The following is a 24,933-nucleotide window of genomic DNA, read 5'->3' on the forward strand; positions in this document are numbered from 1 at the left end:
GAAACTGCATCTGTTAACAATCTTTTGGATTTTAAACTGAAACTTTTTAAACAATGAACCATCTGACCACGAAAGGCATCTGGCCATGCTGTGTTTGCGTATTGTTAACATGATTTTTAAACCCTGGGAAAAGTAAGGAGAGGGCTTCGTGGAGACAGAGAAGAAACTGCTTTGTACACTGTCACGGCGACAACGATCCTCCTATCGGCACTGGCAGAAACCTTTAATTGCGGCTCTTCGCAGGGGCGATTCGCTCTAGTTGTGTCACTTACCCGGTCCTTATAGGCATCCAGGAAATACTTGCTCCCCCTCCTTGAGCTTCCGAGCTTACAGAGTAGGTGAATGGTGCTCCCTGTTAGCTGTAGCGTCATCAGGAATTTGAGGCAAAGATCAGGATTTGAGGAGTGCACCAATTGCCCTCCTTTTGTTTCCGATCTCTAAAGCCAAGGTTTGAGTAAGTGGCTTTGGATTCTCCATATTGCATTTCTGTATCTTTTCAGTTCTTCTGCAGAGAAGGTGAATTTTTACTCTGCCACCGAGGGTGTGTTTGACTGTTAGGAGATCTGTAAAGAGGCTTAAACTTTTGAAAAAAGAATTCAGTCCTTTAAGAATCTTGTCTAACCTGGCTGCGGTGGAGTTGTTGAGATGTGTGCAAAGTACCAGTCTGGTGCTAGGTACATTTTGAAGACATCTAGGAGAAGGGGCTGAAAATTCAGCTGGTACTTTTTCATTCACTCCCTTCATTTGGTTTGCATATCCTATTGGATCACTTCCCCACAAAAAGCAATTCTCCTTTCACCACACACACAAAAAGATTAAAATTGTATTGTGTACAGTTGTCAGGATGCAGCTCTTTCAGTTCCTTGAGAGTTGAGGTCCTTGTGCCTTTAAAGGAACATATGCTAAAGTGGTGGAATTAAGACAAGAGGGACCATAGGTTTTCTGCACAACTGTCAGACAAACCAGCTGTAAAATGAGGAGGCAAGATGATACGTTCATCCTCTAGTTGTTTCCAGTATCTTAATGAGAAGCTGCTGTGGATAGGCTGGGACGAGAAGCAGCGGTTCGGTATTGGACCTGGAAAACCTGAGAAGGAAGAGAAGCTAGGTATCCTTTCTTTACTATAATTGTTTAAACATACAGTAGAGTGAGCTTGGATTTTCAAGTGTTCACCTTATTAGCTATCAAGATTTGGGAGACGGAATCAGTTGAAAGGCAAAAACTACTTTTCAGTAATTGTAGTTCTAGAGTTCTTAACAAGTACTCGGGTTGGTTTCCTGCCAATGAGTTTTCACCTGATAATGGATTTCAGTTGGCATTTGTACACTCAAGTGCTAAGGGGTTGAAGAAAGTGGCAGAAGTAGAAGTGATCAGAAATAAGACTGGGCTGTCTTTTGCCCTCTACTTCTCTAAAAGAACAAATGAGGGGAGCACAGAAGCTGGAGGACAGTGGGCATCTCCAGGCTCTGCAGGCTCTGAAACTCTCTGCCTTACCTACATATTCCCTGACTCTGACAGATGAGGGTTTGTATATAACTCCGTACTGAACCACTAAGAAACAGCTAGCTTGGAATATCTGGGGCCCCACTCCATGAAGCCATGCAATTGGTGAAGGGCAAGGTGGTTTGTGATTCACCTAAGGTGTATTGAGTACTTCTCTAGGGCAGACTCTTGGCTAAATTCTGGGGATGACTAAACAAATAAATCAGATTTCCTGAAGTGGATGATCCTGGTAGGAGAAGCAGATAAGATCAAATAATTGCCAAGTCTTGTCATAAGCTCCATAATAGGGTAAGCAAACAGGCCCTGGGGCACAAAGGAAGGAGCCACCAATCTTTGGGGGTAGATGTGTGTGACTCAGACGACAGTTCCTTCACCACTTTGTCCTGTCCAGCAGTTACACCAGTGAGAGAGCTGATACTGTCATGCTTTTATCCCCCCATCTAGATGCCGGCTCCTTCGTCAGTAGTTGAGCTATGTTCACATGCACTGTATGCTTTCCCTCTTGGTTTGTACTTTGGTCTTTGTCCCTTTTCCAACACTGAAAAGGTCAACATTAGACTGTTGGCCTAATCTGATTTGTAGGGCTTGTTAGGAGATCTGTAAAGAGGCTTAAACTTTTGAAAAAAGAAGACACGGTGGGGGAAGACTGAAATAACTGAGGTTTGTTCAGCCTAGAGAAGAGAAGGTCAGGTAGAAACTCCAACATAGTTTAACAAAGAAAGAAAGAGAGAGAGAGAGAGAGAAAAGAAAAGAAAAGAAACTCCAACATAGGCTGATGTTCACTGAGCATACCCCAGTGAAACTATGGTAACTGTCAAAATATTGCCAACTTCCTTGGTAAAGGGCAGCTGCCTCAAACCCTCCTGATAAAAATCTCCGTGACAGTCTGATCCTTCCCCCAAGGGTCCACCAGTTTTCCCCCACGATTCAAGCGTTAACTCCTGGCATGGCACCAAGGGGACTCTAAGACCCTGTTCCCACATTAAATCATTGATTCCGATTCATTGATGCCCATGCTATGCTGGTTGATAAGTATTTTGAACATTGGCCTAAGTATGAGATGCTGATTGACCTGAAGATGGTGATCAAAACCATTTGATAATATGTATTCAGAGCCTGAAACATTCCTCTTCTAGGAATTGATCCCACGGAAGTGATGAGAAATATCGCAAAGAACCAGGGTGAGGCAGTTCTTTGTAATGTTGCTCCTGAAAGCCCATGATTGTAACCAACTTAAAAGAGGATGGTTATATTGTAATACACAACCGTAACAGAGTATTTTGTAGCCATTGAAAAGTCATGTTTTCAAAAGAAATTTTAATGACATGGGAAACTGCTCAGCCTGTAATGATAAGGTTTTTTTTGTTTTTTTTTAGAAGGCATAAAACCATAATCAGTACGATCAAAGTTTGCAAAGGAGTATAGATAGAGGTAGGCAGACAGAAACAGTTGCTTGGTGGGATTGTGGGTGATTTACTTTAATTTTTTTCTTTGTATAGATATTTCCCAAATTTTCTACAGTACCTTCTCCCCCTTACTTTGGGGTATTTTTTTCCCCAGTTGTAAAAATAAAATTGCTCTTTTTAAAACGTACAAACAATGTATTTGTATCAGTCAGGTTTCAGAGAAGCAGGACTACTGGCAGAGACCCACAGAGCAAAGAGATTCACCCTGACATAATCATGAAGCTGACTGAGCACTCTCCATAAGGCTGTTGCCTTTGTTTCTGTTGCTGGAGCTCCATGTCCTTGGAGCTCCATGTCCTTGGAACAGGCAATTGGGAAGGAAGGTGGATATAAACTAGGAGAGAGCAAGGATAGGCTGGAGTCCACAGGACAGACTGAAGCCCAAGTCAGTTCCCTTGGCCTCTGACTCTGGTGTGGGTGTCGTGCAGAAGCCTGAGCCATTCATCCTGGAGCTCAGCACACACACACCTGGCCTAGGAGAAGCTGAACGAGGAGCCAGGGGAAGGTGGAGCAGTTGCAGACCCGCCTGCTATTCCACACCAACAAGGTGAGCCTGCAGAGAAAGGACAACCTGTCTGAAGTACAAAATGGCAGCTGCTTCCCTTCCCCATCTCCTGTGAGAATCTCTCTTGTGGGTCACCGTACCCGGCAACCTACCAGAAGGGATATTGTTCAGCCTAGCCAACTCGAACATTACAAAGCCAGCACATACTTCTATGGAAATTAGGAGGAAAAGTAAGTATTATTTTTAAAATGCAACCAGTGGTTGTGTTGTTGAGGCAACCCTCCCCCCCCACCCCCCTTTGTCTAGCTCAGGGACCTATTTTTTCCCCTCTATCTCTCTTTTTTCCCTCTTCCCTGGTGACATTAAAACAAAGGTGAATCTGTAACCCACCCAAAGTTTTTCAGTACCATGTATCTATTTAGGCAATAACTGTGAAATCATGAGGATCTTGGCCCTGGTGAGATTTCCTGAGTTTTCTGCCCAGAAACCCACTGAAACTATGTTTCTCATTCCCCTTTACCCCCTAAGTAGTGCAGTCTCAAAGCTAGTGACCCATTTCCTTTCTTTATTTTCTTTTTATTGAAAAAGCCAGTGCTATCAAAATGAACACCCAATTTTAGATTTGGAGTCGAAAATTCAAGGATCCTCTGCTTCTGGCAGCCCTTAAACCAATGCTGTATTTCAAAAAATGGTGATTGGTTCATGAGTATTTATGTGCCTCCTTTTCCTGCAATCCCTTTGTTTATTAACATCAATTTGGGGCATTTTTTTCCTTCCCAGGGTTAACCAGTTCTGTCATTCCAGCTGTGCCTGCTACGACCCGTCTTGAAGGGTGCGGAAGGGTCCTAAGCTAGGAGTTTTGTATTGATACCCACCCAGTAGGCACCCAGCTCCATTAATGAAGCAGTAAGCAAACTTGCCTGTAGAATGAACCAGAACATATCTCTCTTTCTTGGTGCTCGGAGAAGTGAACAAATCTAAAATATTGTGGGCAATTTCTGTAGTCTTCCGTTCGGGTTTTATGTTCTGGTTCTGTACAGGTCTCTGTTTTTCAGCCTTGAGATGTTGCCAGTCTTGGGGTGGATTATCTCCAAAGGCCTTTTCAGGCAAGGGATCTGCTGCAAGCTTCCTAAATTATGTTTGCCCCTCATAGTTATTCTAAACTGTATTGTAATGTGTGTGCAACACTATTTTTTCTAAGATAAACAGAAGGCAAATAATAGCTATGAGAAAATACTTTGCATAAAGGCCATTTGAAGGGTGACCAGGAGAGGGAGAGTGCCATTTACTAGGGCATATTTCCTAACCCCTCTGATTTCTCTCTCCTTCTCTGTAAAATGAGACCAACGTCACAGAGTGGTTGTGGAAAGGGAGATAATACAATTTCAGAGTTACCAGAGAGCTTGGGGCATGGTCATGACAGTTGTTGCCACTGTCGACTTCAGTGATGGTGACTAGGATCAAAATAGTAGTGTGGACTCACTTTCTGCTTGTTTCCACTCATGCTAGTCTGGGATTCATCTCCATATTCTTAAATCATAAAGTTGGTTTTCTTAGAACAGTAGTGAAGATTTCAAAAGCCCCTGCCTTAGTTGAACCTCAGAACTTTTTGGAGGCAGAAATAGTAAGTTAGGAGGATACAGTGTAGATAAGGGAAGAAACCAAGCAAGTCTTTGCTGTTACCACCAGAAATTGGTAAAAGGAGGTCCCCTTTATGTCAGAAGTTCTAGGGCAGTGTGATTAACATGTAGTCCCTAAGCTCCTGGGGAGCCCTGAATCTGGTATCAGGAGCACCCTTAATTTATGTTTGGGAAGACTGAGACCCTGAGAAAGTCAGTCTCTACTCCACTTCTTTCTTCTCATTCCCGTGCCCACTGCAGTGCTTCTGTCCCTGCTGACCCCGTGTAGTCCCTGGGAATGCTCCCATCATCAGGCTTGCCTGGCAAAGCAGTTGTGAATACCAGCTGAATTCTGGGAAATGGGTATGTGTGTGGGTTGAGCCAGTTTTTCAATAAAATTAAAATTCCTTCTTTGCTGCCTAGAAAAGGCAAGTGCTTGAAAAATACCTTCAGTTTCTGAAATAAGAGTTTTTAGATGAAAACATTGCTCTTGTTTTTTTTTTTGCAGTGGGGAAAAATCCCATCACAGTAGGACACAACACCAAGAGGTTCTACTAAATGAGTCAACTTTACAAATAAGTAATTTATTAGGTTGAAGTAAGCTGGGATTACAAGTGCCCTGTTCAGCAGCAACATTTGTCCAGAGTTGCAGCCTTATAACTCAGTAGTGCATTCTAGCTGTGTGATTTCCAAAAATAAGCTAAGGAAACAAAACTTCAATGTTGAGGAGATAATGAAACAATGTTTTAGCACAGATACCACTATTGTTAGAAATCTTAAACCTAATTACCAGAGCAGACATTCTGGGTTCTGAGAAATTGGCATTCTTGAAAATTTCTAGAAAAGAAAACTAACAAATTTCTGATAACTTTCCCTTCCACTCGTGGGATAAAGTGTTATAAATTTTTGTTGTGAATTTTAAATATACAAAAAAGTACAAAATATAATAAACACCCATGTTGAACAGATGCTAACATTTTATCATAATCACTATGGATTTTTTAAAAAATAAAGCATTATAAATATAGTAGTGGAAGCCCAAAGGTGACCTATTCTGGAGGTTTTATGTGTTTTCTTTTCCTTGCCCATGTATTTATAACCTTACTCTGCATGTATATATTCATAAACAGTATATGGTATTTCTTCATTTTAACTGCAATCTAATGTTCCATTATATGAACACGCCACAGTTTAATTATTTTATACCCCTTTGGATAATGCTTATTTGCAATTTTTTCATTGTTTTAAAAAAATATGGCAATGAACAACCTTGTGCATGTGTTTGAGAATTTTTCTGGCATAAACACCAAGACATGTAATTACTGGGTTGTTTGCTAAGAACATTTTCACCTTTAATTACTCTCCAAAGTTGTTGTAACAATTTATACCTGCAGCAGATTAGTTGCCAACCTCTGAGGGGAGGGAACTGGTATTCTGTTGCCCTGGTCAATCACTTTACTGAAGTTTGAATGTTTCAGATACAAGAAGCTGTCGTTCAGGTTCTTCCATTTTTCTCCAATATGTCTTAGCAAATCAAACTGAAGTAAAAATTACTGGAATAGAAAGTGCTCATTTAAAGAAGAAAAACCCAAAGTTTGGAAAATGAAAAGCATTCCATTCAAATACCCATAAAAAGCCATACAAAAGTACAAAACACTGGAAGTGTATAAAAATGGACAGTTCACTCAGCATTATGTTTGTTTGATTTGACTACAAAGGAAACTGCTGTGTGTGTGGTTCACTCTTCCTCTCCTCTAGACCTCTTTGCACCCTCAGTCCCACACCCAGGCACACTGTGTTTCCATCTTTAGCAAGCTCTTGGCTGATGTCTGCCATCACCCAACACAGGAAGTCCCTCTGAGGCACTAGCCACTTCCCTGAGGGCAAGTAAAGTACAGGTGCAGAGCCAGCGCATCTGCACAGGGGAGCCGACCGGCTGTGGCTGGAAATGCCACAGTGGTTTGCGTCTTCCTCTAACCAGAGTACCTTCATCTCAAGCATCTGTAAAAATCGTGAAAGCCTTCTCCTTTCTCATACTCCTCGATTCCTTTGGATGTTAAGAAATTAAGATGTGTATGGGACGCCTGGGTGGCTCAGTCGGTTAAGCGGCTGCCTTCGGCCCGGGTCGTGATCCCAGGGTCCTGGGATCGAGTCCCGCATCGGGCTCCTTGCTCAGCGGGGAGCCTGCTTCTCTCTCTCTCTCCCTCTGCTTGTGCTCTCTCTGTCAAATAAATAAAATCTTAAAAAAAAAAAAAAAAAAAGGAATTAAGATGTGTAATTGCTGTGTGTCTATCCCCCATGCCTGAATTCTGAACTAGTTTCTGCATACAAGTCATTTCCTGGTTTTGGGGATTGTTGATTCTTCAGTCTATAAATACTCTGGTTCTTGATAGCATTGTAAAAACGGCGAGTATGTATCTGCTTTGTGGATACCGTCTCTCTTTTGTGCTTCCTCATACTTGCATTTCTGCAGTGAGTAACACCCCTTTATCGAAGGCCTTACTTTCCCTGTAAATAGGGAACACCAAGCTGGAAGGTGGGGGCGGGCAGGGGGAGAGAATGACCCTGTATTTGTGTTCACTTAGAATCATTCAAACAACAATGAAAACAAGTAAGTGATACAGAGCTGGAAAAAGTAGGGTATCTTGGTTTGACAAATCCATGAATGTGGAGTCATGGGGAGAGAGGGTGTTGTGTGTCCTGTGGAGATCTATTTTTCCCCCTGGAATGGGGGCTAGAGAAGCAACTCCCCCAGCTTTCACTCTGTGCTTGTCATTCATGCCTACTTTGGTGCTGCCCTATGGGGAGAACACTCCTACTTGAGCTGCAGTCGCTGGAAAAGATTTGTAGTTTTGGGGTTTGAATGGAATCCCTGGGAGGGCAGTGGTTCTCAGCTGCTGCCATAGAACAGCTATCTTTGACTTCCAAATCTTAATTCTTAAGCGGATTCCTTTTGACAGCTCTGGTACAGAACAGATTCCATCATGTGTTAATTGCAGAGTTAGGAGTACAGGACTATCTTGGAGCTCTCAGTCTTTGCCATAGAGTACTTGTTAACAGTGCTGCTGTGGAACCAAGCCTCTAAATGCAGCTCTGTGAGGCCCTTTGAGCCCCTTGCCTGTGTGTGTGTTGAAGCACGTAGGCACAACTCTTATTTCACTTCCAAAACTCTGCAATCTGTAGGTGTAGAAATACACGTTGAGTTTCTCAGTGATAATTGTATCTCTGATGGAAAGGGATATTACTGTATCTCACATCTGAGAATCCAGAACTAGCTGTCTATTCTGATTATCACCAGCTCAGTGGGTCCCTGAGGGCCACACAGCACAGGAGACCCTCCAGATCAATGCACATCCTTGGTTTCAGTATTCCTTAGAACTGTGGCTTCCTTCCCTGGTTGACTGTCTGCACTGTGAATAACCTCAAGCAGAGTTGGCAGAAAGGTTTATCTTTAGATTACCAACTCTGAACACTTGGGGGTTGAAGCCTGGAGAAACATTCAGAGGTTATGAATGGAGTCAGTAAGACTAGCGTGATAATTAATTACCAATGTCTGCTATGACACATGGTGGGAGAATGAGGCATATGTAGCAAATTTTGCCATCCTTGTCCTGGAGGGCTCCTCTTGCTCCTAGATTGTAGTTGGACGTAAGTATCATATTCCGTGCTCTTTCCCCCCCTGGGTGTCTTCCCTGGTCTTCTGCAGACTCTCTAAGTGCTAAGGCACCTAGTTTCATAGAACGGATACCCCAAGCCTGCCTGATTTCACCATCTCCTAGAGATAGGTCTATGAGGGACATCAGTGGAAGGAAGTATCCACTTTAGGAGAGGTATCAAAGAAGAAAAAAAACCTCTTTTCCCGAGTTTTTCCTATATACGTATTTATTTTATTCTTTTCACTGATAGCGCTAGCACACCTAATACTTTGGAATCCATATTCTGCTGAGTGCATTTCAGAGCTTCACCCCCTCATGAAGTGGGAAGAAACTGAGCTTCCAGTATAACTTAGAATATGCTGCTAATACTTCTAATTTGGGGTTCTCCGAATTCCTTATACTCCAGAAACCTAGTAATTCGTGGAGCTGGAAATGGGTTACAGTAGAAAGTCTACGAAAGAATACCAACTTTAAATTACAGTGTCTTAAATTCTTTTGTTCTTCAATGCAGTATGGGAACAACATTTGCCTTAAGCAGTCTTAAGATCGTCTCCTTTTATCTGTCCTCCTATGTAAGGAAAGGCTCGCTGTTTCCTCAGTCTCTAAGATGTACTTCCCCACGTCCTCACATGTAGGCGTTTCTTAGATGGTGACATCTTCCAACTGATGCTTTTCTTTTTTATTTCTTCTGCTGACAGTGCTGCCGCTAATTCAGTAGTAGGCCATAGAGTAAATGATAACTTAAAATCAGAAATGTAGTGATGACTGCCCTTCTTGGGGACAATTAATCCTGTCCTAGCATTTTTCACAGTCCTCCTGAGAATGGCTCTCTGAATGGAATATGCCTTTATGGGCTTACTGTTTCCCCTGATTCTCTGCTTAGCTTAATTACTGTTTTCCAAAGCCCTCTCTTTATAGCCTTGTATTAAGCAATATATTGCAAATCATAAACACACTTTGATTGTTTTCCCAAGAGCAGGTTACAGAACATCAAAACCTGCTTTACGACATTCTGAAAGGCTGGTCTGGTAGCAGCAAATCTGGTAGCAAGATGTGAAGCAGCAGAAGCATTGACACCACTGATTGGATTTCCACCTGCATACGGGTTTAGCCATGTGTCCAAACATGTTAATTCACCAGCCAGCTGGACTGAATTGTACCTGGGTCCGTAGCACTCCATGGTGGCATGTGGGTCAAAGGCTTGACTCTTACCAAGCTACACAGAAGTAATTTGTTTTATGCCATTGTATACCTTTGTGTCGTAGGCAACAGGGGAATGTGGGCTTGTATCATTTCTGAAAATAATAATTGGAGAATGTTTCTTTTTCTTTGCCATGAAAATGAGGGGGAATTGTCATCTAAAATTGGCTTCAGATGTTGAAGTTACACTGATTGAGATTTTTAGGCTCCAGTCATATTCCATGCTGTGAAGTGCTTTGCCAAAGAAATGACTTGTTAAAATAAATAAAATAAATGCCTCGTAGTTTAGGAAGTGGACTGTGAAGTCTCTGCTTTTAGTTCTAAGTAAAGATTGTGGCTCTTTTCTTAGATATATCAGCACATGAAATGCATTTTCCCCCAGGATCCTGTAGCATATGACTTTTAAGATTTTGGTTCTGGAAAGTCAGCCAAGGCTTTTTCAGGAAAGAACAGGGTGTTGGAACAGACTGAGCCCCTGAGCTGTTTCAGAAATGCCATTGGTCTCTTTACTCTTGAAGTCATATTATTACTGTTCTCTATGTTCCATTGCTGCCGTCCTCATAGGAAGACTAGATCTCTTTCAAGTGGCACTCTTTTTCTGGGGTTTGCGATTTGGGGGAGAACAAAAATGATAGATGGCTGAGAAGTAGCACAAGCCTTATTTTTAATGTGCAGTGTTTCATTTCAGCTCACTCAGAAATATTTGATCATTTTTACTAGCGTAAATAAAGCTTGTGACAGATAAAAAATACTAATGGAACATTTTGTGCTATCAACAAGTGTCTCAAAGCATTTTTCCCAGTTGAGCTTAGGAATGCTTACATTTGATTTTTATTTTGAAGTTAGAAGATACATTGATAAAGACTGGAGATCAGTAAAGGTGCAGGAGAGTTAATAATACTTGGCTGTTTCTTTTTATCATGATGAAAAAAGGGAGTAAAGTCTACAAGTGGGCACAATTCTTTGTAACTGTACTTGTAATAACTGAGAACCTATTGTCAGAAGTTTGTGATATTCTAAGAAACTCTCAGTGCTAATGTTTGAAAGCATATTCTCATCGGTCTCATATGTCCTGTTTTCATGTCTCACTAACAAGGAAAGCAGAAGCTTTGTTCTTTTATCCATGTGTTCTAACACCTAGTACAGTGCCTAGGCCTTTATAAAACTCAATAAATATTTATTGGATGAGTAAATGAATGAGAAGGAAAGCAAATGACTCTTTAGATTCAGTTCAGCTCTGAATTTTTGGGCATGTTGAGCAGAGGGATTCTGCTCCTATTGTGCCCTTGAGAAGTCCTGCATTCAACAGTATAGTGTCCCTACTGCTCTCAGTGTAGGCTATGTGTTACTCTTAAATGGTGTTGGGCTCCAGACCAAACTATTAGGGAACAGTGGTTGGGTATTATAGCTTTTTTTCTGGCTGGGGAATGGGAGGGATTAGGAGCAGGTCTAAACTCACTTGAGCTCACAGCTTTTTGTTTTTCCCCCCTCAAATGAGCTGTGCAAGAATTCTTAGAAATACCCCGACTATTCATCCAACAAATTTCTGGGGAGGATAGAGGACCGGTGTAACAGTGGGTATAAGGGGGACAGAGTAGAGTGGTCTCAGTGGTTTCAAGTCAGAAACTCAGTGATACACAAATAGAAACCATGCCACACAGCCATGGCGAGGCAACGGAAACTGGCAGATTGAGGTGAAGTGGTCAGGAGAGGATAGGTGTTCTTGAGCAAGAGCTTTGGGCAAGCCTGAGCATCTGGGTAATTTAGGTGTGAGGAGCCTAGAGCAGATAGAGTGTTAGTCATACAGCTTGGCTTCCACATCACATTTTTATAGATTGTGTCCTCTTCATCCAGGAAGTACTAGTCATGCATCTGTTATTCTGCTAGAGTGTAGTTATATTGAAATGGGGGGAAAAATGTACCGAAAGTTCTGTCTGTAGCACTCTTCAGAGTGTTCTTCACTTTTTACCATCTTTGAGCTATTTAAGAAATCTGAAAAATGTTTAAAAAAAAAAAAAAACTAGTAGCAGTACAATTGATTATGTCCTGATGACCATTTTTGCATTTATTTGCACATACATAATTATATACGCCTTTGCCTTTAGATTCTCTTTTGAACCTGTTGTAACATCTTCTTAGTTCCCTCATTTATTAATGAGTTCAGCAAAATCTTTGATACCAGTTCATGCCATGATTTTACCTTTTAAAGATTATCCTCTATCAATATAGAATTGTAAACTTCAAGAATTGATAGAGAAGGGGCTAACTTATTTTAAATGATCTGAGATCTTGAATCATATTTTAGACTGGAGTACATGATATGATAGCAGGAGGCTCTCTGGGAAAATGTGCATCATATATGGATTCTAGTGAGTTTTTTTATATCTGGAAAGAGCAGAGCTCGGGGGTCAGAAGAGGTGTTAAACTTCACACTCGTACAAGGAAGAAATTCCTATGATGTTTGAAAGGATGATGTACAGGACAGAAGCAAGGGCAGGATAAGTGGAATCCAAACACTTGAAAAGCAATGATCCAATAAATGAAGCTTAAACTTCCCAGAAAGTTTCTCAGCAGCTAGTGAGCCTAGGTCCTATTCACCCTTTTTTAAGTCTGTTAACTTATATTTGTGTTTTAGAGATAAAGCATCCTCAATCTTATTAAGACCTATTTTATTATTGAGTTTATGGCCAGTGTTGTTACAATATATGTACTTAATAAAATAATGAACTACATGTGTTTTACTGTGCTTCATGAGATATGTATCTTTTATTCTAAATCATAAATGTTATTTGTTGTGAACCATCAAGAAAGCAAGAACTTGTGTTTCTTCTTGGGTAGATATTTTGGTCAGAAATCTTCCATGTGACCTCTTAGAGACTGTCTAGAGTTACGCATCAATGACACGTGAGCAGATCCCTTTCGGGGATTTAAATGTATTTGTTGGAGTTACTTTTGCAAAGAGTAGACATGAGGGTGTGGTAAACTTATGGAAAAATTGAGATTTACTTATGAATTGAGGAAGATAAACTTTTGCTATATAGCCAGTGGAGAATTTTTGGCTTGGTAAAGAGAAGACTTTGGGAGGACATAATAGCTTTATTCAAACTGTTTAAATATTTTCAGGGTTATTGTTCATAGGAGAAATTAGACTTATTCCATGCAGTTCCCAAGGGCAAAACTAAGGCCAACAAGTTCTTGAAGTTATAAGGAGACCTCTGTCAATTCAGTCTAAGGTGAATTTTCTAACAGTAAGGGTGCTGGTTCCAAACATTTGTGGACTCTTTGAAGCCTTCTCTCAGAGAACATAGGATCGATCACCTGCTGGTGACCTTATATGAGGGACCCCCTGTGAGGGGAAACTTGGACTAGGGTGTCTCTAGGGTCCAAGACCTTGCTATGTAATTATGTGATGGCTTTCCTTAAAAACATACAGATGTTCAGCAGCACCAGGAAAAATGGGGAAGGAGATTTGCTCCTCTGACATGGTTCTAAATGCTAAATATGAAAGCCATTGTTACTGCACGTCAGCCTCCAGTCTTTCCAGAAACTGACTGACATTCTGAGGCTTAGGAGGAGGTGTTGGGTTTCCTGGCAGATGCAGAAGCTGCTGTTCTGTAATCATTCTTTGTGTGGGCCCAGCCGGATTTGGGCAGCAGACCCACTTGATGTGTAATTGTGCCAGTGGCCAAACAGTGTGACCAGATTGGCAGTCCCAGGGACCGCATGACTGTCTTGAAATGTGACAACGTAGGAATTAGTCTTTGAAACCAACTTCCTCCCTTCGGCAAGCTTCAAATGTAGGGTATAGTTTTAGCCCACTGCGAGGGGCTGGAGGGAAGGCTGTTGGAAGGACTGAGCAACAACGGTCTCAGGAATTCCAGGTCTGTGGACCTGCCGCTGCTTCTCTTCCCAGTGAAAGAACAAGACAAAGATTTGGAGGCAAAGCTCAGACCAAATGACGCTATGCTACTTTAAAGATTTCATTAATTCATTCATGAGAGAGAGAGAGGGAGAGAGACAGAGGGGGAGGGAGAGAGAGAGAGTCCCAAGCAGACTCTCCACTGAGTGCGGAGCCCAAGACGGGGCTCAATCTCATGACCCTGAAATCATGACCTGAGCCAAAACCAAGCGCCCGACGCTTAACGGACTGAGCCACCCAGGTGCCCCTATGCTATTTTTAAAAAAGTGGGATTAAGCTACTTTTCAAGGAGCAGTGAGCTTGGGAAGATGGTGGACTTTTCAGGCATGGTTAAGTCCTGCTGCTTCTCTAGAAAACAATGCAAGTTACCAGGCAAATTCCACATTGTGAGCTGATCCTAACTTGGGGCTGGGCTTTACTGGAGATGGAGTGGCTTCCAGGAGAGGAGAAAACCTGGGAAATAATTGATGACCAAGTTGGAACTTGATGCATTCCCGCCTTCCTGAGAGCCAAGCTTGTTCTAGCGTAGGGCGTGACGGCCTGTGGCCCATGGGCCAAATCCAGCCACTTAAATGTTTTTGGTAAATAAAGTGTTACTGAAACATGGCAGTGCTCCTCCATGTAAGTGTTAGCTGTAGCCGCTTTCACACTGTACCAGGGCAGAGTTGAGTAGTTACAAAAGACTGTGTGGCCCCTGAAGCCTAAGACACTTACCTGGCGGTTCACAGAAGACGTTTGCCAACCCCTGGTCTGTCAGGGTAGTCCCTGCTTCACCATGACTGTCTTTTGAGAAGATGCTGATTACAATATTACTGAGCCAGAAGGGAAAGTCAGCAGAAGTTATCAGTAAGGACTTCCGAAAAATATTTTTCCATCTTCCATCTTCCCTGCTCTTCCCTGTTCCTTGGACCTGTTCCTCGGCACCTATTTCCTATCATTCACTTGGGTTTAGTAGATGACACACCCATCAGGGAGTCATACCTAATAGAATAAAATATTTTGGCCCATCTGCCCCTTTGTCCTTAGTATTCTGTAAAAATTCTAGGAACAGAGTAAATTTAGTTAACATCTGTTGCGTTCGTTAGTATATGGGGCTGGGTCCATGAAAAACAAAATAGCAATGACAATGGCACAGGTAGCTATTTTGATCATTAACAAGGATGGGATTTCTTGATCCTACATATGATCAGAGTTAACATGTTTTCTAGTACCATTTTCTTCATAAATGGGACAGCTTTTTATTAGTATTTAGTTGCCTTTGTCCTATAATAAAAATTATCAGAATGAATTTTATTTTGTATTATACTGAAACAGTGCCTTTCTGCTGTTGAAGTTCATTTAGTTTTAATATGTCTCTACTATTTTTGAGTTGGTGGTACTATTATACATCGTTAGAGGATTTTTAGCCAATCTAGACAGTGAAAGGATGTGTCTTTCACAAGTATTTTCTAAGAACCTCATAGGTTTGTAACAGTGAACGTGGAGATTTATGACTTTAGTTGACCAAGTGCATATTGCTTCAGCCTGTGATTTGTGGTCTAGTGAACAACCACAGAACATGTTCTTTGCAATTAATTGACCTTTGTACAACCTATTTTGGGTCTTACTAACAGCATCTGAAACTGAAGAAAAACTCTACCAGTTCTTACATATTATTACTTGGAAAATGATCCTGTTAAAAATTTGCCCTGTGGTAATTTCAAAAGAAGTTATTCTTAAAGACTTAATTTTTAAACTGTGCTTTGAGTCTCACTGAAAGACTTTAGCTGTTACTAAGAAATTGTTTGCCACACAAATATGTAAGTGTGGAAATGTTGAAAATTTTAGCATCTTTCAGGTACATAAATCTTAGTCCAAATCATAAAATTCCTTTACATGAACATTTGATATTAGGGTTGTAGTGTGTTATAGAAATAGAAAATCTAGTGAGGAGACAATAGGGAAATGTTTTTACATTTTGCTGTGGGGAACAGAGGAGTGCCCCAGGTGTAGAGAACAGAGATATCCCAAATGTTGCAGGATCATGTTAATACAGATCATCTGAAAAAGTAAAGCACTTGTCCTAACAGAATATACAGTGCTTTAGAACTTCTGTGAAAATAGTGCATGTTCGTGGCAAAATAAAAGTTTGAATTATACAAAAGTTAATAAGTAAAAGACCTACCCAGAGGTAGCCATTGTTCAATTTTCTTGTGTTTATTTCCAGAAATGTTTGTATGTTAAGTGTAATTTTTTTTTCCTACAGATGAGAAATGATATTCGAAGGCATTCCTCCCTGCCCTGCCCCCTCATACTATATTTGGTCATTTTGAATGTGATTACATAATTCTACTTCATTCTGTGTTACTGCTACAAAGTAATTTATTCAGCCATCTTCCTTGCCATATATTTGTTCACTTTGTTACTTGCTGACTCAAACAGCACTGCAGTGAAAAAGGTGTAAATATATAATTGTGCGCTAACTTCCTGAAAGTAGACTTAAAGGAAGGTCACAGGCTGTGTGTGTGTGTTTTAAATTTGAGCAATTACCGCCAAATGTACCTCCAAATTTTTATAGTCCTAGCATAACAAGGACTTAGAGTGGCCATAGCTGGAGATTCTGGAATAGTATCCTTATCATCCTAGCTAACATTTTTCAAGCATGTTCTGTGTGTATTGTTCTCAGTGCTTTCTTTACTTGTAATAATCTATTAAATCCTCACAACGACCCTATGAAGTAAGCACCCGTTTTACAGATAAAGAAACTAAAACTGAGTCACATAGTGAGGTTACTTAACTTGCCTGCCTATAAGTAGTGAGTGGCTGAAGATTCAAATATGTGTCTGTTGATGGTGATAGAAAAGGGGAACACAGCCAGCTTGGATTGGTAGAGAGAAATGATCATGACGTGAGAGACAGAAGTCTGGGGCTTAGCTGTGAATGTTTACCTCAGAAGGAGTACAAAGAAATAGTACAGAATTTATTCTTACGGGCAAAGTGATGTTGAGGAAAAAATAAATGCGCTCTTATGCATTTAAAGAGAATCGGAGAGGATCTCTTGGAATTTTTTTCACTAGCCACTGACCAGAGATTTGGAATGAAAAAATGTGCCAGTTGAAAATGAGGCCAAGTTAGAAAAACTATGTATTTCTTTATCTTCTAAATGAGTTGGTTAATTAAAGCCTGATTTAAAGAAAAAAAAGTAAATGTTTTTGTTTTTTTTTTAAAGATTTTTATTTATTTATTTGTCAGAGAGAGAGAGCACAAGCAGGGGGAGCAGCAGAGGGAGAGGGAGAAGCAGGCTCCTCACTGAGCAAGGAGCCCGATGTGGGACTCGATCCCAGGACCCTGGGATCATGACCTGAGCTGAAGGCAGACGCTTAACCGACTGAGCCACTCAGGTGCCCCAGACTTTTTTTTTTTATTAAGGGCCAGATAGTAAACATTTTAGGCTTTATGGGTTATACAGTCTCTGCTGATACTCAACCCTGCTGTTGGACCCTGGGATCATGACCTGAGCCGAAGGCGGACGCTTAACAACTGAGCCACCCAGGCATCCCAAAAACTAAATGTTCTTGAAGGTCCCTTGTGCTATACCAGTTTCCTTTTCTAGCAAAGGGGTTTTTGTTTTGTTTTGTTGTTTCTTCAGAATTTGAGACAATGGGAACAAAGTAGATAACAAGAAAAGAGCTTCAAACTAGTTAGTGCAGGCTGAAAGCAAAGTGAAGTGTCAAGAGCCTTCATCCAGTAAGAAGGTTTGTCCACCAATATTCTCTTACACATGACTATCAACCTACCAAGGAAATAGAATGAGTTGGATTAGAGAAATAGTAAAATTAATGTTGGGTTTTTTTTTTTCCCTGTCCAATTACCCTATAAAAGAGGTAGCTATTGAAATAAGTCAATCAGAGAAAGACATGTATCATATGACCTCACTGATATGAGGAATTCTTAATCTCAGGAAACAAACTGAGGGTTGCTGGAGTGGGGGGTGGGGTGGGAGGGATGGGGTGACTGGGTGATGGACACTGGGGAGGGTATGTGTTCTGGTAAACGCTGTGAATTGTGCAAGACTGTTGAATCTCAGATCTGTACCTCTGAAACAAATAATGCAATATATGTTAAGAAAGAAAAAAAGAAGAAGAAGAATGTAGCAGGAGGGGAAGAATGAAGGGGGGGAAATCGGAGGGGGAGAAGAACCATGAGAGACAATGGACTCTGAAAAACAAACTGAGGGTTCTAGAGGGGAGGGGGTTGGGAGGATGGGTTAGCCTGGTGATGGGTATTGAGGAGGGCACGTTCTGCATGGAGCACTGGGTGTTATGCACAAACAATGAATCATGGAACACTATATCTAAAACTAATGATGTAATGTATGGGGATTAACATAACAATAAAAAAATTTAAAAAAAAAGGTAGCTATTTAAAGTTAAGTATTTTGTAATTGAGTCACTGAAGAACATAAATTAAAAAAAAAACAATCATTGGTTTTAGAAATTGGGCCCTCAAACTAAAGACAGTGCACACTGGTTTTCCATGACACCTCACTATTAGAGTTCTGTAGAATCTTAGAGCTTATAGGGACTTTAGAAACAGTCTGGTCTTACCCTCTCAATTTGGAGAGAGAAAAATGAGGCCCAGGGATACTAAACTTACCAAGAAATGCCAACTGAGTAAACCAAAAAGTAAATTCTGGAATCTCATCTTCAGATGGAAAATCTGGTCATCTTTCCACCATCCCATCGCTCTGAAAATAAGTGATATTTGCAGATAATATCTAAAAACAGTAATCAGAAGATTTAACAAAATAAAATGTTTATATCAGTTCAGTGCTAATTATTTAATAGACCTAAAGATAGGCATATAAACATAAATGTTTGTAGCACTTTTAAAAGGGATCTAAACTAGATTTTAATACAAATTAACCATTCTGTAGGGAGAATGAAAAAGGATTTAATGTGATTGCTAGAATTTGTATTCTCATAGGGCAAAACCTTCTCTAGATGTCATTTAGTGTTACAATCCATTTTAAGAGAAGGAAAAACAGCTTTTTTAAAGAATAGAACGAAGCTAATATCCTTGCTTACTAGAGAAAAGTTCTAATAGAATCGGTCAAGGCAGTAGTCAAAAGCAGGGTTAGATGTGTATGGGTTAGGGAGGGATTTGTTTGCAATTCCAGTGTCTGGAACTGCTTAGTGCTGTTAGCTCATCTTTAAGCGCTCTTGAGAAATCCCCATGAAGATGGCTATTAGACTGGTGTGTAACAGAACAGGAGAACAGGTTAGGGAAAAGCTTCATAAATGCTGTCTGTATGCACACATATATATATAGATAAGGCATTGATAGAGGGGCAGAAGAGGTCCCACAGAAAAAGTCTGGAGAAGAGGGATCAGAGGTCATCCATGTAAGACATCAGACCTTAGAACAATATTCAGAATTAGAATAATATTCAGAAATGTTGAATGTAGCAAAGATAGCAATAAAGGTTTAGGGAAAAGTAAATTCATTTTTGGCCACTAACCATGTTTGAGTTTCTTTCCTTTTTTTTTTTTTTTTTTTTTTAAGATTTTATTTATTTATTTGACAGAGACACAGCGAGAGGGAACACAAGCAGGGGGAGTGGGAGAGGGAGAAGCAGGCTTCCTGCCAAGCAGGGAGCCTGATACGGGGCTCCATCCCAGGACCCCGGGATCATGACCTGAGCCGAAGGCAGACGCTTAATGACTGAGCCACCCAGGCGCCTCACCATGTTTGAATTTCTCATACAGTAAAGTGGTTAGGAGTGAAAGGCCAGCTTTGCACTAACTGTATATTGCTTGTGATTAATCTAAGGTCTAATCTTAGGAAAGAGGTTGCCCTAATTCTTTCCCACTGCCTCTGAATTTCTAGCAAGATGACCTTTGGCAACTCACTGGTCTTCTCTTTGCCTCTGTTTCCTCCTCACTAAAATGAGTGAAATAACAGTGGCTACCTCATCCGGTAGATTACATGAAGAACACAGTGCTTAGAACAATTTTTTTAATGTTTGTTCATAAGCTATGAATGTGTTAGATATTACTATTGTTTCCATTACAACTAACGCAGTCTATACAATCTTGTTTATTTTTCCACTTGTTTCTTTGTAACAAAGAAAATAGAGGGGAGGCAGATGGCTCAAAGAGTAATTATTTAATAGACCTAAAGATAGGCATATAAACATAAATGTTTGTAGCACTTTTAAAAGGGATCTAAACTAGATTTTAATACAAATTAACCATTCTGTAGGGAGAATGAAAAAGAGGCTGGTAACACATAGGACCCAGTTGCTTTCCGGGAATATCAGACACCTCGACTTTCATCAGCAGTTTCTTTCATGGACTTCTTAGGAGAGAGTCTTCTCCTCAGCATGTCTTGGTGTCCAGTGCTTTTGAAGGAACCCCCACCCCCTGCAAGAACAATTGCATTCATCTATTTCTGGCCTGTGGCTCTGCGTAACTATAGACTCTAGCAGCCGCACAAAGTAGGAGCCGAGAATTGATGCACAGATGTGTTTCACTTGGCTACTGGAGTGCACATCTGTATAGAAGGACCAGAATTGCACAGAGGAAACTGGAGACACATTGCCAAAATGAAGAACCCTGAGGATCACCCCCAGGAATATAGTGATAACAGTACTTTTACGAGAAGCTTTTACATACATTAGCTCATTTGATATTCTCAGCACTGAAGCATGTGAAATAAAAATGAAGTTTTCTTTCCCCTGTTTTGACTACAGTATCTAGGTCTACTCTTAATATGTTTACATTACTAAAGCATTTCCAAAGTGTAAAGATTTCTCTCTATATACTAATCTTCAGCTTCTAAAATGATCTCCTGTTCTATTAACCATGACAGTTAAGCTTACAACAGACAGACTCTCAGGGGACCCCAGACACGGGACAGGATTTTGTTGTAGTTTTGGAAACTTGCCCTAGTTTGAGGGACTAGGAAGATCTGGCACCTTCTATTTGATTTTATAGGTTCAAATACCGTTGGCTGTCGCTGTGGGTTTTGGCTTGCTGAATACATTGGTAACAGCGGGGTTTTGCTAACTTTAACACTCCATTTTAGGAGGAGACAAGGGTTCAGCATTTACACTGCCATTGTAGCTAGTTTATTAACATGTTATATTTAAGCAATATATTTAACCGAGGACTGTTCTAAAAACTCATCAGATTTCCTCAGCTTTTTAAAACCATGCGAGTGTAACGCAGTCCAACTTCAAAGCTGCTGCTATAGCCGTTGTCCCCATCATCTGGCTCGTTCAGTCTCCAGATGAAATTCGTGCAACTGCTCAAGTTCAGGTATCTGTTACTGCCAGCTTTTAAGGCACCGTAAGCACTACTTACTTTGCCTGCTTTTTGTGACTACTTAACGAATAGTTTTGAAATTACATTTCTTTTATCTTGCCACAGTAGACGCGCCTAAAAAGATTTGCTTAGAAAAAGTGTTTTTGAGGTCAAGTATAGGGCTGAAATTAAAAGCCCCGCCTTGAAACTGCTGTCCCAAAGATTGGGTTCTGACATCAGTAAATCGGTAGTAACTGCTTCGTTGTCTCATAGCAGCTACGTGCACCTGGCCCAGCATCTTTTCCAAGGGCACAGGGGATGTCAGTTGTACGGAGGTGCTCTCTGAACGTGAAGCTAGAGAATGCCGAAATTTTCCTCTTCGAGTCTAGTTGATCACACAGATGACTTCCAGCCACTTAGGTGTGCAAACATGCCTGGAAAGCTCCAACTACAATGCCGTCTTCGGATGGACTCGGTGTTGGCATGGAGCAGAAGCCACAGCCCCCTGATTTTGGGGGGAAGTGAGGGCTCAGGCTGGGGGCTACTATCCACAGAAGCCCTGAGGGCCCTGGTGCTGGCTTCAGGCCACCCTGTTTTGTAAGACGAAAGACTGGCCAGAGCGGTTTAGGAAGGGTTCCTGAATTCCTGGGTTCCAGTTCCCGTCAGCTCAGATGCATTTCTCAAACTCACAAGCTGTCACAGCCTGAGGGCTGGGCCTGTGAGTAATGTATGTTCATTTTACTACTTTCCATCCAGTGTCAGGCTTTATTCTACCTTTTCATCGGAAGCAGTACCTAGTTTTGGTTACATCAAATGAAACCCTTCAAAATTTTTACTTTTTTCTGGAGTCTGAATAAACTAACTAAAATAGTCTAATTAACAACTGGCCAAATCCTATGGTCATTTTTAAAGACAATTTTCCTTCTTTTGTGGATTTCATCCAGACAAATAGTTGAGCAATGCTGTCCTCAGTGCCTCACAGGACCTAGAGATCCTTTTTCCTCACAACAAGCACTGTGCCCTTCCCAATGTTATTGTGCCCCTGAAGGAAAACAATGCCGTATCATAGTGTGGCTAAGTTCCCATTTAAATTCCCCTTTATAGTCAATAATACTGTAAAAACTTTTTTTTTTTTTTTTTAGAGAGCGAGCGAGTGGGCGGGCAAGCCGGGGTGGTGGTGGAGGGGCAGAAGGAGAGGGAGAAAGAGAATCTTAAGTAGGCTCCATGCCCAGGGCAGAGCCCCACTCAGGGCTTGATCTCACGACCTGAGCTGAAATCAAGAGTTGGACACTTAACCAACTGAGCCACCCAGGTGTTCCTACTGTAGCAACATTTTATGGTGACAGATGGTAACTAGGTTTATTATGGTTGCCATTTTGTATCATATATAAATGTCGCATCACCATGTTGTACCCCTGAAACTAATACAATACTTTATGTCCATTGTTCTTCAATTTTTTAAAAATATAAATTAAAAAAGTGATAAAATAATAAGTTCCCCTTGATCCATGGTTCAGAAAATGTCCCCTTTGTCATACCTAACTCATACCTAACTCTGACTGTAACTCTGTCTTGTCCCTAGGTGAGTGAACAGTCTGATGATCAGAGCCAACATTTGAAGACAAATATCTTCTATCATTGTCTTCTAATGGCTTATATAGGTCATTGTCTAGATGCTCTGAAAGTCAGATGTGCTTATGGCCGTTGTGTGTATATATCTGGTGGTATATTACTCTTTTTTTTTTTTTTTTTTTGCTTTCTGTTTAGGATCAGGAAGAAAACAAGGGAGCAACAAGTTGGCCTGAATTCTACATCGATCAGCTCAATTCCATGGCTGCTGTAGGTATACTTTCTGCTCAGTGGCACACAGTTTAAAATGCAAATTTAGCACACAATTGCACAATAAATTCATTTGAGTAAGAACTACCAAATGTCATTATCTTTCCAAACTCCATTCCAAACACTCAGTGTTGGCGGGGAGGGGCAGGGGAAGGAGGGCAGCAGTGGTACTTGGAAAAATGATTTTTTCCAGTGTGTTTTACATAAAATCAGCACACACTAAAATATATGTGAGTTTAATGTTGTAAGAGGAAATGTAATCTAAATCTGGCTTATGTTCAACTTTAACTTGCAGTTGCTCTTACCAGTCATTTGGAGCGTTGTTATAGCAGTACTCTTCTACAAGTTAATACCATTTTAAAATAATACAATGAAACTATTCCTTCACTGTTCTCCTCCCATTCTCCTCTTCACCTCGGACTTGCTTAGTTACTAGATTCTTGATTTTACAGGGCAGCCAGGTACTCTTTCACTCCTATAAATAACAAAGGGAGTTTATGGAATAAGTGGTGAATAAAATACATAATAATTATGCTGAGATGTCCTTGGGAAATCTTTGGTTAAGTAATTGCTTCAAATGCATTTTCAGTGCCTAAAATACGCCTTCTGATCACATGGATGTCTGTGTAATGTCAGCATTCTGAGCACCTTAAAGGGCACCTATTGATCCCAGCTAAAATATGCAGCAGAAAACAAATCATCAACCTTTGAGCCTTAGTAAATCAGATCCTATTCATGTCGATAAAAACTGGCGATTGCCTGTGGTGCAACAGTGTTTTCCTCTGTGGGTACGCTCATGATTTTAAGATCACTCTGTTAGATTCAACTTTGAGTTTATAATATCCAAGCACGATGGTAGCTTCCATAATAAATACTTTTCTCTACCTTTCCTTTTCTTCCTTCCCCAGGGTCTTTTTGGAGAATTAGCTACTTAACACTTAAGGCAGACATTTGAAAAAAAAAACATTATCTAATATTTTGTTGCTGCTGCAAAAGTTAAAAACTGATTAGAATATGTGAATCACTCACACTTTTTTACTAAACTTTCAGAGACCTTGGCTTCTAGTAACTTCCTCTTTTCTAGCTTTTTCTTTGAAGATATTTCTTCTGCTGTTGCACAATGAATAATAAACAGCCTAGTAAATGTGAACGGGGCTGTATAAATTATAGAAGAAACTGCATAAGCTTTTGCCCCGAGGATTTCTAGTCTAAAAGCACGGCAGAAAATAACATCCAACATCCTTATACAAGGCATCCTACACAATGGCAAAGATGAGAAAAGGGTGATCTCAGCAGTTGTATAAATACGTTAGCAAAGTGTGGGGCTTGTGACGACCATCAGGGATTTTTCTGTGCACAGCCTAAGCAATAATAAGTTAGAGCCATTTACATTTCCTGCGTGTGGAGGTTAAGTTCTAAATTCTTGTTCCTGGCTGTTAGGGAAAAAAAAGAGCTGTGGGGCAGGCTGTCTCTCTTTCTGATTAAGTCAGCATTGTTTGATGTAACAAGGGAAGTTGCTTCTTCGTTAATGAATTCACTTCTATAAATGGAGAAGTGCTAAATACTATGGCATTTTCTTTTTTTCAAATTTTGGGGGCAATTAGGTTAATTTGTCCTTTAGTGACTTAACCCATGCCTTGTATGGAGTCAGCCTGGCTCATTTCCTGCACAAGAAGGTCTGTGATGTGTGCTTTGAGCCTCCTTTCTCCTTCGGCCAGCTCCTTGGACAACCCCATGCTGCATTCATGAGTCATCTACATTTTAATTGTATTTGCTTCCTAATCCGAAATCCTTTCCGAGAGTATCTCAAGGCAATTAAATTGTCAGTCATTTTGCTATTCTTTATGTGCTTAACACCTAACAAAGCTTTCTAATGCTCCTTTAAGGACAGAGCTGGTATCTTTCTAGGGTTAAAGGTAAAATGCAGTAACAACTCCTGA

The 24,933-nt window shown here is 40.7% G+C and overlaps 1 protein-coding gene across 3 annotated transcripts in view; it reads left to right on the top strand.

Moving 5' to 3' along the window:
* The window catches only part of DAAM1 (dishevelled associated activator of morphogenesis 1), a 161,930-nt gene that overhangs the window by 84,023 nt on the left and 52,974 nt on the right, over positions 1–24,933 (top strand). For all 3 annotated transcript variants that reach the window (XM_032405215.1, XM_032405214.1, XM_032405216.1), the window contains one exon: positions 22,922–22,993. In XM_032405215.1, coding sequence (XP_032261106.1) covers positions 22,922–22,993 — 72 coding nt within the window. The remainder of the gene's footprint in view (positions 1–22,921; positions 22,994–24,933) is intronic.

Source organism: Phoca vitulina, unplaced genomic scaffold (genome assembly GCF_004348235.1).
Source record: "Phoca vitulina isolate PV1807 unplaced genomic scaffold, GSC_HSeal_1.0 scaffold7, whole genome shotgun sequence".
Classification (NCBI taxonomy): domain Eukaryota; kingdom Metazoa; phylum Chordata; class Mammalia; order Carnivora; family Phocidae; genus Phoca; species Phoca vitulina.